Consider the following 18,750-nt stretch of genomic DNA (forward strand, 5'->3'; position numbering starts at 1 on the left):
CTTGCTTCTTACACCAGTAAAGCTGCTAAATGATCTTTCTGTGCTACTGCATCCCTCACTCAATGAAAAGTTTGTGTTTGAGTGTCTGCAAGTGAGGGAGTGAAAATCTGTTTAATATTAAAGAGAAGTTTGTTTATCCCAAACCATGTTGTACTGGCACTAAGGTGTACTGTCTTGTACTTCCAATGGGCTGCTTGAAATACAAGTGACTGTCAGAAACAACTATCGGTCAATGCAGCTAAAGACAACTATAAAGACAAAAAAGGACAAAAACCTGTATTTTTCCCTATTTAGTATGACTATACTGTATAACAACATTACTACTACTATTTATTTATTTAAAAATTATTTAATGATTTAATTATAAAAATGAAACAAAACAATAAAGAAATGTTACTATTGTAATTTAAAATGAACAAGTATTTAATAAATAATAATAATAATAATAATAATTTATATTATTATTAATGATAATAATATTAATAAATATTATTTTCATCATTTAAATTATAAAAATGAAACAAAACAGTCAAGCAATATATTACTATTGTAATGTATTTAACAAAAATAATTAATAATAAGAAGAATACGAATAAAAATATTGTTATTTTGTAATCAAACCAATAAATAAAAACATATCACATTAATAAATATTAATATAAATAATAAATAAATTACTTGTACTATAAATATGTTACTTTTGTACTGTAAAATATAAATATGTAAATAATAATAATTTTTTTATTTTCTTATTTTCACATGTCAGAACATACAGAACTCTGCATATTCAGACAAGTAAGTGAAGTATGTATACTTAAAATATGAATATAGCCTTATATAAAAACAAAAACTGATGCAGCACTGCACAAAAGCAAATCTTTTTTTTTATGTCACTATATAGAATGAGCTTTTTTTTTTTTTTTTTGCATTTGTTTATGTATAATTAAGATAATTCACATAATTGAGGGTAATAAACTTATTATAAATGAAGTAAAATTACGGAATGGACCTTTAAACATCCCTCAAGTCTTTAACAGGTTCTGTATAGACATGCACCTTGCTCTTTAGATCTCTTCAGAACAGGTCTGTTCACAGCATGCTTTGCTGTCAGCCTGTGACACCCTGTGTCCATAAGCCTGGGCACCCTCTAAATTTACCAGAGGAGCAGATGGTGGTAAAAACACGACTGCTGGCCCTCCTACACTGTTTGCTGTATAAGCGAGTATGACTGAGAGTGTTTATGAATGTGCACTTAGTAGGGCATATTCTCAGTAGCTTGTATAATTTCGGTGGGAGGGATTACAAATGCCTGTGAGTCAAAACACACAACATACTAAGATAAAACTATCAGCATCATCACCAGGAGATCATTTCAGTATGGAGTAACAACTTTGGGATAATTAATAAACCCACATGTCGTCAAACCTCAGAACAGAGCTCACACAGCTCATAGATTAGCAAGGCAGTAATGGATAAATGGCTAAAGTGAGAAGCTATCCATGGATGAGTCAGATTGTAAACGTCACTCAGATTCAAAATGATCCGATCCGGGTATGTGTAAAATTTCATGAAGCAGCCTACCCACAACTGGGACCCACAAGAATGCTGCCAGGACGGGGGATGCTAATTGCCAAAATGTCCACTGCTTGCAACAATATCCTGTTGTGTTATTAAGTTTACCTGAATCACTCAGAAGAGTTGCCATCCACAAAAAAAAAAAAAAAAAAAAAAAAAAAAAATGGATAGACTCTCTATTGAAGTTTATGAACGAAATGCATATTTTTATTGTTTTGTTATTTTTAAATGTTATGTATATGTGTGTATTTAAACACACACACACACACACACACACACAGACACACACACACACACACACACACATATTTATATATATATATATGTACACACACACACACAACAGTTCTTTTTTGGTCCTCGAATCTGATTGGCTGAGAGCCTTTTCCAAGCAGTGTGATATTGATAACAGAACCGTTTGTATCACTCATGAGTGTCATGGCGGACGCCCAAATCCACTATAATTGTATAAATAATACTGTTTTTGTGTCACAGAATGTAGTTTTTTTTTAAGTGAGAATGTAGTTGTTTAGACATCTAATATGCAGTTTGTTAATAAAGATAACGTATATTTGAAAATTTGCTTCAGCGTTTTCGGAGACACAAGCTCCAAGGCATCATTGGCCGTTCAGCGCTCATGAACCCTCTGAGAGCAGCCTCACCTCGGCCAGCTCTTCTGGAATTTGCAGAGGGCTTTGATGTCTCTGTAGTGGTTAAACATGAGATATAATTCATTTAGTTTAAATCTAACAGGGAATCGTTGGTCTCATTACTCTATTATTTGTTCCAGAGCGAATAGTTTTGACTGAGGGCAAAGTCTCACAACATTATATTTTATATAACTTTAATGCTGTATATCAGACCTTTGTACTTTTGAATTACTGAATTGCCTAGCAACTTTTATGATGGTTTTTTTTTTTTTTTTTTTTTTTTTTTAATAAATCTTCTTATTCAATAAGTAATATTTTATATAAGTAATAGTAATGTTTAACAAAAGTATTTGGTTTTGGGAAACAGTGTATGTGATGGTGATTTTTCCACCATTAGATGCCAACAAAGATTCTTAATGAGTGAGTCGGCAGTAAAGACTATATTGAAAGAGACTGAAACAGGGTTGTAAACAAGGTTATTTTAAGTTATTTCTACAGTGAGCATTTAATGAAGCAACTCAACATTCCCGCGTTAGTAGTTCTAAAGTGACATTTTTGAATTAGCAACAGAGGATTGGGCTCAGCTGTTAAACTGTCACTGAGATTTGAATCTGTGGCAGATGGAAGTAGTTCTACACAAAAGGACCATTTCCATATCACCTCTATTTTTGACACTTTTCAATTTACACACTCATGCTGTTGAACTTTTGTATAAACGCAATACCACACACTTCATAGCTGTGCGATATAGCTTTATATCAGCACATTGTGATTACCTACAGCCGAAAAATAAATATATATATATATATATATATATATATATATATATATATATATATATATATATATATATATATAGTAAGTATTTTGTAGATGCTTATTTGTATATATTTAATTATATATACAAATATACAATTATAAATGTAATATTATATAGTGTATATCTACAATTATAACATAAATAATAAAATATTAAAAATAAAAATATAGTCAAGATTCTGGATAATAAAAGTCAATAAAATTGGATGTACTTTTAGATATGTTCATAGATATATGAACATAGCAATTGTGCTTTATAGATAAATATTCCTCAGGCACAGGGGCAGATGGCAGTCTCAGTAGTCTACCTTCACTACATAGCAGCTTCCTGTCCTTGTTTCAGACTGTGAAGATACAGGCCCAGATCCAATTTAGTAGGCTAGGCCGTCCCACCCTCTTTGGGGAAAATCCATGCTAATCCACTGAAGTTACTCCTCATTTTAAAAATAATTTTTGATTCCCATGCAGTGGCAAATTTTACATGCATGTCATGGAGCATTGTAACGCTTCAATTTACAAAAAAGTCTAGAACAAATATATTGCTACCCAGAAAATCTGTTCAACAATACGAACATCTATTGGATAGAGAGCATTTAGGACACTATGACATAGATTATTATTATTATTATTATTATTATTATTATTATTATATTATTATTATTATTATTATTTATTATTATTATTATTATTATCTTAGATTATTAGATATTTTTCCTTGATTATGGGGCATGAAACCATGCAACCTGCAAGACAATGGCTGTGGGAGCATTTTGAACTTCTTGACATGGTCATTATTTCATAACCATTATTTTCATAACCATTGGGGGTCATTAATCTGACCAGCACAAATCCAAGAAGTGTTATTATAGTGATTTAACCACAAATAATAGCACTGGAAAATTACTGCTTCACACCAACATCCCGTGATGTTAAAAACCTTGAAATGGAGACATTCTCTTATCTCTTGCTCGTTAAGACAAATACCCCTTGAAACCACACAGCATAAGACTAAACAGCAATGGAAAAATAATAAAAAAATAATAAATGACTAATCAATGAAGAAATAATAATAATATGGGTATATAAATGGTTTAATGATTATATGATTAAAAGGAATAATACAATTATTAAATGATTATAAATGAATAAATGTAAAAAATTAAGACTAAATGAATCAATGAAAAATAAATGAATCAAAAAGAAAGGAAGTTAAACACAACACAAATGTGTGGTTGCTCTCTTGAAGCAAAACACACACAGCTTGCATTTGAAAATCGTTAGTTTCTTCAAAACAAAAGCTGTTGTTCTATGGCAAAGTATGTTTATGAGTAATCCGGAATAAATCCAACATCACGCCACTCTGCTGCTAACCTAAAGTGGGATGTGATGAAGCCCTACTACACTGTTCAAGTGAGTGATTGAGGTGTTTGGCAGGAAAATGTCGACACAGGCACAGCATGACACATGCATAACTGAACTATTATTCCCTCTCCTTCTGTACCTGAGCAACTCTCTCTTTGTATCACATTTTATAAATTATTCTCATGACAATCTTTGAATTGTTCTCAGAATACAACTCATTTACTGACAACAACAGAATGAAAATCACATACAGCCACGATCAGCCTCCATTTACTAGTTGATTTACTATGATCTCTAGTTTCGGCATATATCCGGTATACTTTTATAAACTTATCTGTGCAGCAAAACATTTGAAATACCCCTCTAAAAACCATATAGTACTTGATAATAATAAAAAAAGACATAAAAAATCACCTAAAATGCAATAAGACTCACCAGTCAAAAGGTTCCAGACCTTCTCGGCTCAAATCAAGAATTAATCATCAGAGAAAAACCGTAGCATGACAAGCACTCACAATAACACGCACACATACGGATGGGATGGAGGCCTCTCTTGCTACCTTCTGTACCATGCTCCAGGCGGGGCAGGCTGGACGGGGGGAGAAGGAAGAGGAGGTGGGCTTGTTTCTCTCATCTTTTCAACTCCTCAATTCTATGTGAAAATGTCAAAGGCTCAGAGCAGGGAGCATTGTTTCATCCACTCAGGCCATTCATAAACGGACACCCACTCTGCTCAACCCACAATGCAGTGCACTGTTCCTCCTGGCCGAAAGCACATGGATGTGGCAGCACAGCCAAGGTCAATGCAACCGAGAATGAAGATGCCCCCACACACTATGCATCATTTACACTGGATAATATGAGAGGAATGCAAGCATTTACACTAGAGAGCTGCTTGGAGAGTGTTCCTGTGACGGAAAGTGGTTCTTTGAAACACATTGTTAATCAAAGAACTATATAAAAATAAAGAACCTTTAACATCCATGAATCTCTCCATTGCACAAAAGGTTCTTTTTAGTCTAAAACAAACAATCAAACAAAACAGTTCTTTAGATTTTTTAAATGGATTTCACGCTAATATTTTTTTTTCTTTTTAAGAACTGTCTACTGAGAGGTTCTTTGTAAAACAGAAATGGTTCTTCTATGGCATCACTATGCAAAAAGAATAACTTTTAAATGCAACATCAAGAACATCCCATCTCCAAAGTAAGGAACCCTATAAAGCAAAAATGCCTCTTGATAAGCAGTGAGGCCTTTGGGGAACCTTATTTAAAGATAGTTCCTTGGACATTCTTGAGGTCGCATTCAAGTTCTTCTAATCAACATATTGCCTTCTAAGTTCTTTAAAGCACCAGTGCATAGATGGTTTTTCTAAAGAACTAGAAAATAAAAAGATTATTATGCGATCTGGCTTCCACAAACTTTTTGGTTCTAACAGGAACCTTGGTTTTTAGGGATGTGTGGCCACAGAACACTTGTAACCATTGTACATCACCAAAAGTGATTGAAGTAACATAACAGAAACTCAAACACAAACTGAGGGGCTTGTAATCACTAACTAAAATATGTTTAACCCTGTCGAGTTGTCATTTCCAAACTTAAAATAATTTAGTAAACAGCATTGTGTCCAACCGTCTTGATGAAAACACCCTGTTCCAGTGATTCCAGTTACAACACTCTGCACCAGAGAAATAAGTCAATCAGTATAGACGTAAATACTCCAGAGCCTCAACAAACACCACACACACACACACACACACACACACACACACACTCCTGCCCCTTGTGCTTCTGAGCATAGTGTCTATTGTTTAGGCCGTCCCGGGGAGAGAACAGAACGGCCAGGCTGGAGCCTGACACCACACAACACAGGGAAGTTGATGCGCACAGCTAATTGTCTTAAAAATCACAATCACCCATTCACACTTTTCATTACACTGCCTTTCTCTTGTGAATGTTACAGTCATAATTAATATGTAAAACATACATGAGGATGTGATTGTAAAAATACTTGAGATTAAAGGGATAGTTCACCCAAAAATGAACATTCTGGCATCATCATCCTCATGATGTTTCACATCTTTACACATTTCTTTCTTCTGTGGTACACAAAAAAATATATATTTTGAAGCATGTTGGTATCCAAACAGTTGGACAAAAATATATAATAATAAATTCTGTGGAAGTCAATGGGACCCAAAACTGTTTGGTTACCAACATTTGTCAAAATATCTTCTTTTGTGTTCCACAGAAGAAAGAAAGTCATACAAGTTTGGAATGACATTTTGGGGTCTATATAAACACAATGCACAATGAAGTTACTACAAAATAATTTTAAGCTAGCAACTTTCTTAAGCCAGAAAAGTGGTCTTCAAAAGGGGGTCTGCTAAATGCCTACAAATTTCATTTTAAAATGCATTAAATATGTATATATGTACTGTATGTATGTGCAAGTGTACAGATAGAGATAGATAGATAGACAGACAGACAGACAGACAGACAGACAGACAGACAAACACACAGAGTAATCTAGGCCAACACTCAAATATAAAAATAAATAAATATATATATATTTTTTTGTATAACACAACTGGAATACTCTATTAACCAATCCACATCTGTATTGACCAATTATTACGTTTTAAAGGAGTTCAAATACATCCCACTGCCAACAACCCCAACAACATCTTCAAAAAAAAACAAGACACACTCTTCACCACCACTACTGCATCAACTATCACCACACTACACTATACCAGTCACACACACACACCGGCCCACAGCAGGCATCAGGTTCGAGCCATGAGGTCTGCGTGCCTGGAGGCCTGAGCTCTTGCCCTGCTGTAGATATGGGGTGAGGGCACTCAGTGCTGGGGAAAAAAAGGATCCATTGTCCTCCTATTGTCTTTGGGGAGACAGACAGTATAGATGGTGTGTGACACAACGGAAAGGTAGAGGAGAATGGGACATGAGGAGTCATGGAACAGGGTGACTCTAACGGTAATAAATGACTCCTGTCTGAAACAGGGTCAGAATTAGATGGTGGATAAAGATAATATCATACGATCACTTATGCCTGTTTCAATGGAATATTTTTACTCAAATCAAAGGAAATATTGACTAGATATTCTGTTGAGTAACTGCCAGATTATCATAATCTCCATTGCTTTCAAGCTAGTTTGAACAACTTTATACAGGAAAACAGTGCGCTAACAACCATGACTGGCCTAAAATCAATAGACACAAGATGCATTTTACAACATTATTCCATATATTTTTCATAATGCTCATTATGGATAAGCCTAGTGACCTTTAAATGTTTTTGGACACTTAAGCCACACTTAAAGATGTCATTGCATGAGGTAATAAATATCAAACCAAATGGCATAATATTTTTTTTGGCTAAAAGGTCCCATTTTCAATGACTCTGAGAAGTTCTAGCAGCAGAGTAACCACAGGTGTAAAGAAACACCATAATTATAAACAAGTGTCACAAAGAGTACTTAATTTAAAAAACTTAAATTTTATTATGATCTTTTAAAACCCTAACAAACTTATCATTGTTTTGCTAAATGTGTTTTATGCTGTATTTCTTTAAAGTAAACACCATTTGGTTTGAAATCTACTACAGTCCACTATAATGACACAAGGCACATTAAGTGTGGGTTAAACGCACGAATGCTTTTACAAAGCATGAAATACTACTTCATTAATTGCATCAACTAAACTGAACTACAGTGCACAAACACACTAGAAATTGCGAATGAGGCTGGCACTCAGCTGGCACTGAGAGTAATGGTTCATACAGTTAATATTGTGCACTTGGACAAGTGCAAATGCCAGATGAGATGACAACACACTTCACATCTCCAAAAACTACTGGACATTCATCCACAGTGGGGTTTGATTCACTGGCAGGTAGCCAAAAGAGAAACCGGCAAACATTATAATCCTACTTAAAAGATTAAATCATTTTAGGCCTTGACTAAAACATTTTGTATGACCAAAACATTAGATCTCAGTGCACTTCACTGGTTTGGATACATAATTATTTTGAGAATAAACGTCATTCCTTCTCTGTACCACAGTGCCATTAAATCACACGGTCTGATATTCAGTACTGTAATGCAAACAACTGAGCAGCTCTTGTGTTTGGGAAAAAAAGCTGATTTTATAAAGTTAAACAATAACATAATAAAGTAATAAATAATAGGTGTTAAGCACTTCTGTCTATAACATAGTTGCACACAGCCTTCCAATATGTAAATACAATAAATAAAATATATAAAAAAAAATTATAAGATCTGATAAATTACTTTAAAAAAATTATAAATATTAAATAAAGCAGTAAAATATTTCATTTAAAAAAATCAACTCAGTTCTCACTATAAATCCTTACATGCCAAATAAACATTCTAACATTTCTTGACCTCACATATATGTGCTTGTCATATCATTTATGGACGCTGGCTTAAAAATATCAGACTTACCTTATCAGATGGTCTTGTGTGTAAACAAGCAGACAGATTGCCGATAACTCAAGAGCAATGCCAGTCTCTTTTCCTATTGAATCTCAATCCCTCCCACCATGCCTCTCTCTCTCTCTCTCTCTATCTGGTGACATGTGCCACTGACACATGATTGTTATTGTGTTTTCACATTAGCACCCTGATTAGTAATGACTCGATTTTACAAACAGAAAAACACCACTGCAGCAAACTGAATCACTACAAACATTACTGTATTTCAAAGAGAAACTGGAAAAACGATCACTTTATGATTTATTCTGGCCTGTATTGCAAAATTATTCACAGACTTCAAGTCCATGTTGGTTTGAATATGCTTCTCATGTAGTGTTATACTCAACCCTGCAATATAATTGTTAGAAAAAAAAATGTTTATTACTCGTATGTTTTAACAAGGCCAAGTACAAACAGATCTGCTTTTAAACAGCTGTCTGAACCGTGGGGGTCAGCTGCCCTTTTGCTGATGCTGTTTCTTAAGTAGCACTTACCTAACTTCCTGTCTGTCTGAAGAAATGGCTGCTTTTACACCAGATGGATGAAAGCTTCGATGGCTACCTCTCTGCTGTGATCTTGGCAGGCCACCAACGTTGGATTTCAGAAAGTACGTCTCACTCTGAGACAGAGGCAGTTGTTGGTCCTTCTCCATCTAGGTTAGAAAATATGCTTTTTTTCTGTTAAACCCACCAGGCAGCACAAAGATAACAGACTAGATGTGCTAACACCTAAAAGAAAGCACTCTTTTATATACATGTTAAAAAAAATGTAGGCGTCTATAGTCTGTAGAGACAGCAATGTACAGGACCAATAACATCTAAACTGCCAGCTAAAAATAGGAACTTTAACTTCAGAACAAGTTACAAAAAAGTTATTTGAATGCATATTCATATTGTAAACATAGAAATAAAATACCTTGGCTCAGTGATAAAAAAAAAAAAAAAAAAAAAAAAAAAATGCTTTCATATGAATTCAGTATAGCATTCCCTAACATTATTGTACATGGATAGTAAATTGCCATCTAGTGGTCACAATCCAGAAACACCAAACAATGTAAAAAATGTCAAAGTATGTCACGTTGATCCCTAACAAGACAATTAACTTAAATACAATAGAAAAGCTTCATTAAAAATTGACATTACAGGACTGTAAAAATAGAAAAAATGATGAACCACTGTATGAAATGTGAGATTAGAGTAAAAAAAGAGCATTAAAAAAATGATCACACTCAGGGGAATTTTATACATGTTCTTGCATTTGTAAATGTGTTGTTGTATTTTTTATATTTTATTCATATTTACATTATATAATCACCCACTTGCAGAAACTGCATGATGCCTCAGACTACAGGCACAATAATAACATTTCAGTCCATACAAATATCACGTCTTTATGTTACATCAAAATAATTAAAAATCAATACCTGAAAACTTGAAAGGCCCTATTGTTCATAGTTTTTTTTTTCCAAGACACAAATAACCACCAATTAAAAGTCTATTAAAATACAGAACTAGACATATTTGCACAATAAAAACAACTGCTGATGCTGAGCGTCACAGCAGTCTTATTTTTTGGGTACTTGCAGTTAAAAGGAACCGTATTTAGACCGTATCATAGTACTGAGACTGCTCTCCTTAGAGTTACAAATGACCTGCTCTTATCATCTGATCGTGGTTGTATCTCTCTATTAGTGCTATTGGATCTTAGTGCTGCGTTTGACACTATTGACCACACCATTCTTTTGCACAGACTAGAACACTTTGTTGGCATTAATGGAAGTGCATTAGCATGGTTTAAATCGTACTTATATAACCACCATCAATTCGTAGCAGTGAATGAAGAGGTATCATATCGATCACAAGTGCAGTATGGAGTACCTCAAGGCTCAGTACTAGGGACGTTACTCTTCACACTTTACATGTTACCCTTGGGAAATATCACCAGGAAACATGGTGTTAGCTTTCACTGCCATACTAAACATAACAATCAGAATAAACATAACAATCACAGCGAAACATACCAATTTAAAAAAATAACGGAATGCATAGTAGATATAAAAAACTGGATGACAAGTAATTTCTTACTGCTAAATTCTGAAAAAACAGAGGTGTTAATTATAGGACCTAAAAGCTCTGCATGTAATAACCTAGAACGCTGTCTAAGACTTGATGCCTGCTCTGTCAATTCTTCGTCATCAGTTAGGAACCTAGGTGTGCTATTTGATAGCAATCTTTCCTTAGAAAGCCATGTTTCTAGCATTTGTAAAACTCCATTTTTTCAATCTCAAAAATATATCTAAATTACAGCCTATGCTCTCAATGTCAAAATGCAGAAATGTTTAATCCATGCGTTTATGACCTCAAGGTTAGATTATTGTAATGCTCTATTGGGTGGTTGTTCTGCACTCTTAATAAACAAACTCCAGTTAGTCCAAAATGCAGCAGCTAGAGTTCTTACTAGAACCAGGAAGTATGATCATATTAGCCCGGTCCTGTCAACACTGCACTGGCTCCCTATTAAACATCGTATAGATTTTAAAATCTTGCTTATTACTTATAAAGCCCTGAACAAGCTCTTGTTACATTATAATCCTCAACGTTCTCAAAACTCAGGCAATTTGATAATACCTAGAATATCAAAATCAACTGCGATCCTTTTCCTATTTAGCGCCTAAACTCTGGAATAACCTACCTAACATTGTTCGGGAGGCAGACACACTCTTGCAGTTTAAATCTAGATTAAAGACCCATCTCTTTAACCTGGCTTACACATAATCACACTAATATGCTTCTAATATCCAAATCCATTAAAGGATTTTTAGGCTGCATTAATTAGGTAAACCGGAACCGGGAACACTTCCCATAACACCGATGTACTTGCTACACCATTAGAAGAATGGCATCTACACTCATATTAGTCTGTTTCTCTCTTATTCCGAGGTCACCGTAGCCACCAGATCCAGTCTGTATCCAAGTCAGATGGTCACTGCAGTCACCCGGATCCAGTACGTATCCAGACCAGATGGTGGATCAGCACCTAGAAAGGACCTCTACAGCCCTGAAAGACAGTGGAGACCAGGACAACTAGAGCCCCAGATACAGATCCCCTGTAAAGACCTTGTCTTAGACGACCACAGGGACAAGACCACAGGAAACAGATGATTCTTCTGCACAATCTGACTTTGCTGCAGCCTGGAATTGAACTGCTGGTTTTGTCTGGTCAGAGGAGAACTGGCCCCCCAACTGAGCCTGGTTTCTCCCAAGGTTTTTTCTCCATTATGTCACCGATGGAGTTTTGGTTCCTTGCCGCTGTCGCCTCTGGCTTGCTTAGTTGAGGACATTTCATTTACAGCGATATCGTTGACTTGATTGCAAATTATTGCACAGATACTATTTAAACTGAACTGAGCTGCATGATGACATCACTGAATTCAATGATGAACTGCCTTTAACTGTCATTTTGCATTACTGACACACTGTTTTCCTAATTAATGTTGTTTAGTTGGTTTGACGCAATCTTTTTTGTTTAAAGCGCTATATAAATAAAGGTGATTTGACTTGACTTGACTTGAAACAGACACACGCGCACACACATAATTTCCACCTGAGTGTCACACCACCAGACTCTCTCTGCTCACAGCTCCATTCTGGACACAGCAGAACTTTGTATTAGTATAAAACTATAACATTATATATTGTATCCTTATCTGCTGAGCTTTTTAACATTGACAAAGAAAAAAAAGCCAGAATTTGCAATGGGAAATGACCAGAAAAACAGAAAAATGTTTTACTTTCGCTGTCTATGGCTGCACCAGCCCTGAAAACCAGCCCCACAGAAGGAGTCTCCACGCTGAGGATGAGCATCAGGAGAGTAATCACGGCGCAGACGGTCATCAAAGACACGGTCGTATCCTCGTCCACTGCTGCTCCACTCGTCATCCGAACTGGACAGAGGAAAGTCATGGGTTAAGAAGGACTGTCAAGTTAATGCATTAATTTGGTGTGATTCGAAATGATTCAATCACTTACCCTCTTCTGCCGCCTCTAGCCCCACCATTTTGGCGTGCTGGCAGATAGTCATCTCTGTCTCCGTAATTGCGACTGATATCGTTCAAATTTTCCATGGAGCTCACCTCGCTCATACCATCCACTGGTGGATAGACGGGAAAAACAAAATAAGACCAAAAGAGTAAAAAGGTTTTAATAAACTGAACACCTACAAATCATCCCAACCTTGGAAAAACAGATAATCTACAAGAAACAAAGTTTAAACAGAGTTTTTTTATTCCTTTAGATTGCCTGTGGACTTTTAAATCAACATATTTTTGACAAGATTAGGGATTCACACACAAGTAGGACATGTTTGTGAATCCCTAATCTTGTCAAAAAATATGTTGATTTAAATGTTCAGGAACCAGCAGAGGATTTTGATCCAGGAACATGTTCTACGCAAGTCATATTAATCACCACTTTGTCATAACCCAACCCTCAGAGTTGAAAGATAGTGCCCATCTCCAGAACTCACAACGACTGTATTTGCCTGAAGTGTTCACTGGGTGACTGGGGTCAAGGTTGGCCGGCTCTCGCTCCATACAGTAAAGCACCTGAGTTGGGTTTCCATCTTGGTCGGCCTGAACACAGTATCCACTACGGTCTGAAAAACAACACCAACATTAGATGTAAAACTTCAAAGGGATAAAGTCACTTAAAATGTTATAGATGGATCGATATAGTGACGTAGTGAAGATCTCTCACTTACTTCCTGGACCAGCGTGGTCTTGCAGGAGCGGCACTTCAGATCCTGCACCAATTGGAGCAGGACGAACAAATGATCAAACAATTACACTTGCTGAAGTAAAACATCGATGTTAAACTGCTGTTTTTAAGGAAAAGAGAGGATGAGTCTACCTGACCTGGCTCTATCAAAGTCTCTGCCATAGCCATTGAAGGGAGGACCAGCAACGCCCATCGTCATAGCAAGCATGGGTACGCCTGGTGCAGCTCCACCAACTCCATAAGCTGTCTGGCCATACATGCTTGGGGCATAGACAGTGTGTGCATACTGACTGGGGATGCCAGACTTTACCATTTTACCAGCCTCATACACTGGGAAGAAGTTAATTTTATTTTTTTTTATATTTTTTTACAATTAATTTGATTAATTAATCATTATATCATGTAATTAATTACTGTAGATTATATATATTTTTATCAACTGAAAGCCCTAATAAAAACAGTTAATTTTGCTAAACTTTTCTGGAACACATTTTACCACGTTCAGAATTATTATCGTTAACTATAAATAAAACTATTAAAAAGCTTTTGTTAAAGCTGAAATAAAATATAAATATTAGATGAAAAACAAACTAAACAAAAATTAGAAAGTTTACTACTAACTGGGAAAAAAACTAAAACTGAACTAAAGCTAAAACAAAAATAAATTAAACCTAAAAATAATCATAATAGTAAAAAAATTACTAAATATTTAACTAAAATTAAAACTGAAAATTAAAAAATAAAAACTATAATAGAATATAAATGATATAAAAATAACACTGACCACTTCATCAATTTTTACTGCCTTTTCCTTCAGTTCAATCCTCCTAAACAGGGCATTTCCGGCTAAAGGGGAAGTGGAAGTGAAGGTGGAGTAGACTCACATGCGTGGGGACAGCAGCAGCACTCCGGGCAGCAGGGGCAGCTAACGTAACAGCAGCAGGTGTGAGGGCAACTCTGACACCAGCAGATACCAATCAGGAGCAACAACAGCAAGCCCAGGACCACCAACACCACTAATAACCAGTCTGGGGAACAAGAAAAGAAAAAAATAAATAAATAAACACTTGGGGGAAAAAGTCAAAACTCTTGCATCAGATACTAAACAGAAGAATGAGGGCATTAAACAGAAAATACTAAAAATAAAAATGTGTAAATGCAATACTGGCTTAATTTCTGTTTCATGAGATTTTATTTCTGTTTCATAATTTATTTTAGCTCTTTTCCCCCATCCCTAATGCTTAGTTAAATGACATGAGATGGGTGCATTCATCTTCATGTGTGCACGTCTGTCAGTTCTGCAACACTCTGCCAGGGCTCGATTCCAGCATGCACCACAACAACATCCTACATGCACAGACACAGCATGACTCATGTGCAAACGCAGATCTTAGAATCTATTCCACAATCTTGATGGAGAAAGCAAACCATCAAAATAAAATCCAATAGTTCTCCAATTTGTTCAGTTAGAATATCCATAAGATCTCAACCAATTTACAGGATTATGCAAATCTAGGCAAGTAGGCAATAAAATATAGTCAGTTGGCTAACTGTAAATTGTCCTACTTTTTTACATGACTGCTTACAAAATAAATAAATAAATGGATCTTTAATATTGTTTTGAGCAGAAATTGGTTTATTACGTGAGAAGGAGGTAGTTGTGGAGTGATGATAGAGATATGAAGAGATATGAAACTGTTGTCTCAGGCATTATGCAAAGATATTCAACCACAGAATGCTGCCAATAAGAATCAAGCATTCAAATAAGATGCATAATAGTTAGCACCTGATCTCATTTGGAGTACACAACATACTTAATTTGACACAAATAAAAACAAGGCTGTAAGTGACAGAAGTACGGTTCATTCAATATGTTGTAAAATCTCATTTTCAGTGTTTTATCTGCTGGACGCTTAAAGGGATAGCTAATCCAAAAATGAAAATTACTCCATGATTTACTCACCCTCAAGCCATCCTAGGTGTATATGACATTCTTCTTTCAGATGAATACAATCAGAGTTATATTAAATAATGTCCAGGCTAATCCATGCTTTATAATGGGAATGGATGGTAGCTCAAAATTTGAAGTCCAGAAAATTGCACCCTACCATTATAAAAGAAGTGCACATGGCTCCGGGGGGTTAATAAAGGCCTTCTGAAGTGATGTGATGTGTTTGTGTAAGACAAATACCCATATTTATCCATATCCATAGCTGTGCGGACTTCTTTTATAAAGGATGAGTGCAATTTTTTGGACTTCAAATTCTGGGCTACCATCCACTCTGGACATTATTTAATAAAACTCTGATTGTATTTGTCTGAAAGAAGAAAGTCATATACACCTTAAAATCAAGGAGTAATTTTAATTTTTGGGTGAACAATCCGTTTAAGGGATACAATGACACAACATTTTGAACACACTGTTCTTCCATCCCATTGAAATAAAAAACCTAGCAAATAGAATTTAGCCAGGCTAAACCAGGCACATTTACACAAGTATGGTGGAAATGAAGATAAAAAAATAAATATATAAATAAAATGTTATAAATAATAACATAAAAAATTATATATAAAATAAAGGAATTAAATGAAAATTTAATTAAATAAATAAATAAAAACCAATACAAAATACTTTCACAATGTAAAGTCAACTTACTATTTGTAATGCTGATCTGACGGCCCTGGTACATGCTCCCAATGCTGATCTGACGGCCAACATCTGATGGTTTGAGCAACGCACCAAACCCCCAGCTGCTCCCCGGGCACCGCAGCATAAATGGCTGCCCACTGCTCCGGGTGTATGTTCACATTGTGTGTGTGTTCACTGTTGTGTGTGTGCACTTTGGATGGGTTAAATGCAGAGCACAAATTCTGAGTATGGGTCACCATATGGGCTGTATGTCACGTCACAATTTTTAAAGTGTGACCGCCATTTGTGTCGAAGCAACTATGCGAACGGTCCTGGCACTGTCTGAACACTCTATGTTGGGGTTGTAGTTTGGGTTGGACTGAGCGATGGCATTGTCAGCACTACTGGGGTTTAATGCAGCTTGTATCGGGTCTCTGCAGTAGGACTTGTATTTCCAGGTGATCAGTGGTTGGTTTTTATATGTGGTAGTGAAATCACAGCGGAGTGTGACCGGCTAAAATAGTATGACCACGTAACGTAGGTAAGGGCAGATCACGCTGACTGCTGTTGTGCAGCCTGTAGGAAAGGAAACACATTTGAATATAACAGCATCCACAAATAAAAAAACACAGGGAGATTTACGACATTCCCATGAACCTAGACAGGAGTTAAGAATACAGTGGAGATCAAATAACATCTTAAGACTTTCTGTAAAAAATATTCTTAAAAACAAGGGAACAGATTATAATAAACCAGGTGAGTTATTATAATAGCTGTTTAAATCATCAACACAACACAAACACAACTCTCTGGGGGTTGTGGTTATTATCTATTAAGAAGTACTGCTAGATGTAAATACAAAATGTGACATTTCATGCCTGATTAATAAGCATATTTCTGTTGTTAGACCTGCAAATTCTAAAATAAAGGAAAACCCCTAACATACAGCCCACAGAACAATAGTCTTTCACACAAGCTACAATTAAACTGTCTTTTCAAGCAAAACTGTTTAATAATACTTTGAAAACGGATGCCATGACAAATGGAGGGCCTTTACAAGCCAGTGACTCCAAAAAACTCAATTTTGAGCAATGTTTGGGATTACTAAAAAGGGTTTACAAAATGTACATACAGGTGACATCGCATTATGACATCAGGTTGTAAGTTATTGTGTTCTAGAGGTCATCAGAGAATGTGACTCACTGTCTGACTGACCGAGACCATTTCCGTCTGAATATGACATGACCACCTCCCACACTATCCACATTATTGTTCCCTTAACAACAAACACCAAATGCACTTAAGCAAACTCAAATAAAATGGATTTGTATTTGTACTCTTATTTGATATTTAGAAGCTGGTTTCCATTAGTAATATGATTACAAGTGAACGATTAATAATGCACAAACAATTATTATAGCCCTTGGCCATTCAGTTTGACTAAATTATAAGACAAATCCTATATCAACTGATAGGTGAATATGGCCTCCATGAATTCCAGCGCTGTAATATAATAAAATCTGATCATCTGAAACTCAGGTGAGTTCAGTTCGGCGGGGCCACTACAAGCAAAATGCGCGTAAAATCAGAGGGGTCCAAAAGAGAACAATAGTTTGCGTAATTGAAAATGCGGACTTTTATACATTTTTTTGGTTCCTGGACAATAATATACGATATTGTGGAATAGTATTCTGTGACTGCGCATCCGGTTTGATGAGATTAACCCAAAACGTTTAATATTACAACGCCCTGTAATTCACCTTTGGTGAGAGAAATGGTTTATTCCACTGCCAGTCTCTGAAGGCCGAGTTAATGATCGCCAAGTTCACAAGTGTTGCATTTAACCTAGAACTGCATTGATACTTCTTATGTCTTTGCCAAGTAACCTAGTTAGATTCTCGAATCTAATTTAACAATTTCTCGGTTAATTACTAAAGTTATTTTGTTAGTAAAACACAGAAGAGTTCATTCGCCATGTGGCCATGATAAACATCGATCCTCTTCAGTTTCATGATGATCGCACACATCGTTTTCATTTTATAGGCCTATATAGGGGAACACTGACATTGATGTTTTTTGTACATTTTTAAACTTTTATTTAAATTTTAAAGACAGAAGTTCAGCAATATCTAAAAATACGTTTATATTTGAAGAATAAGAACGCTGTTAATGTATTCTGTTTGTAAACATTTTAATGTTTTTAAACTTTATTTCTATCCTTTGATTTTATATTAATATTATTATTATTATTTATTTATGTATTTTTGTGCATCCTAATGTAGCCTACCCCCTGGATGTATTTGTAATCCTATAAAACCAATAAATAAAAAATACATAGAGGAACACTATGGCTAGTTGTGATTATTTCTCAGTGTAGGTTTATTTCGAAAGTCAGTTACAATATAGGCAGATAAATTTTA

At 35.5% G+C, this 18,750-nt stretch overlaps 1 protein-coding gene across 1 annotated transcript; it reads right to left on the reverse strand.

Moving 5' to 3' along the window:
* Window positions 1-12,712: 12,712 nt before the first annotated feature.
* LOC109072363 (lipolysis-stimulated lipoprotein receptor-like) lies at window positions 12,713-17,597 on the reverse strand. Its single transcript, XM_042771709.1, is given in 9 exon segments — window positions 12,713-12,869; window positions 12,955-13,075; window positions 13,451-13,579; window positions 13,685-13,740; window positions 13,839-14,031; window positions 14,586-14,767; window positions 14,987-15,048; window positions 16,659-16,906; window positions 17,534-17,597. Coding segments are annotated over 9 exon segments (1,212 nt in total).
* Between the last annotated feature and the right edge of the window lie 1,153 nt (window positions 17,598-18,750).

Source organism: Cyprinus carpio, chromosome A15 (genome assembly GCF_018340385.1).
Source record: "Cyprinus carpio isolate SPL01 chromosome A15, ASM1834038v1, whole genome shotgun sequence".
Taxonomy (NCBI): domain Eukaryota; kingdom Metazoa; phylum Chordata; class Actinopteri; order Cypriniformes; family Cyprinidae; genus Cyprinus; species Cyprinus carpio.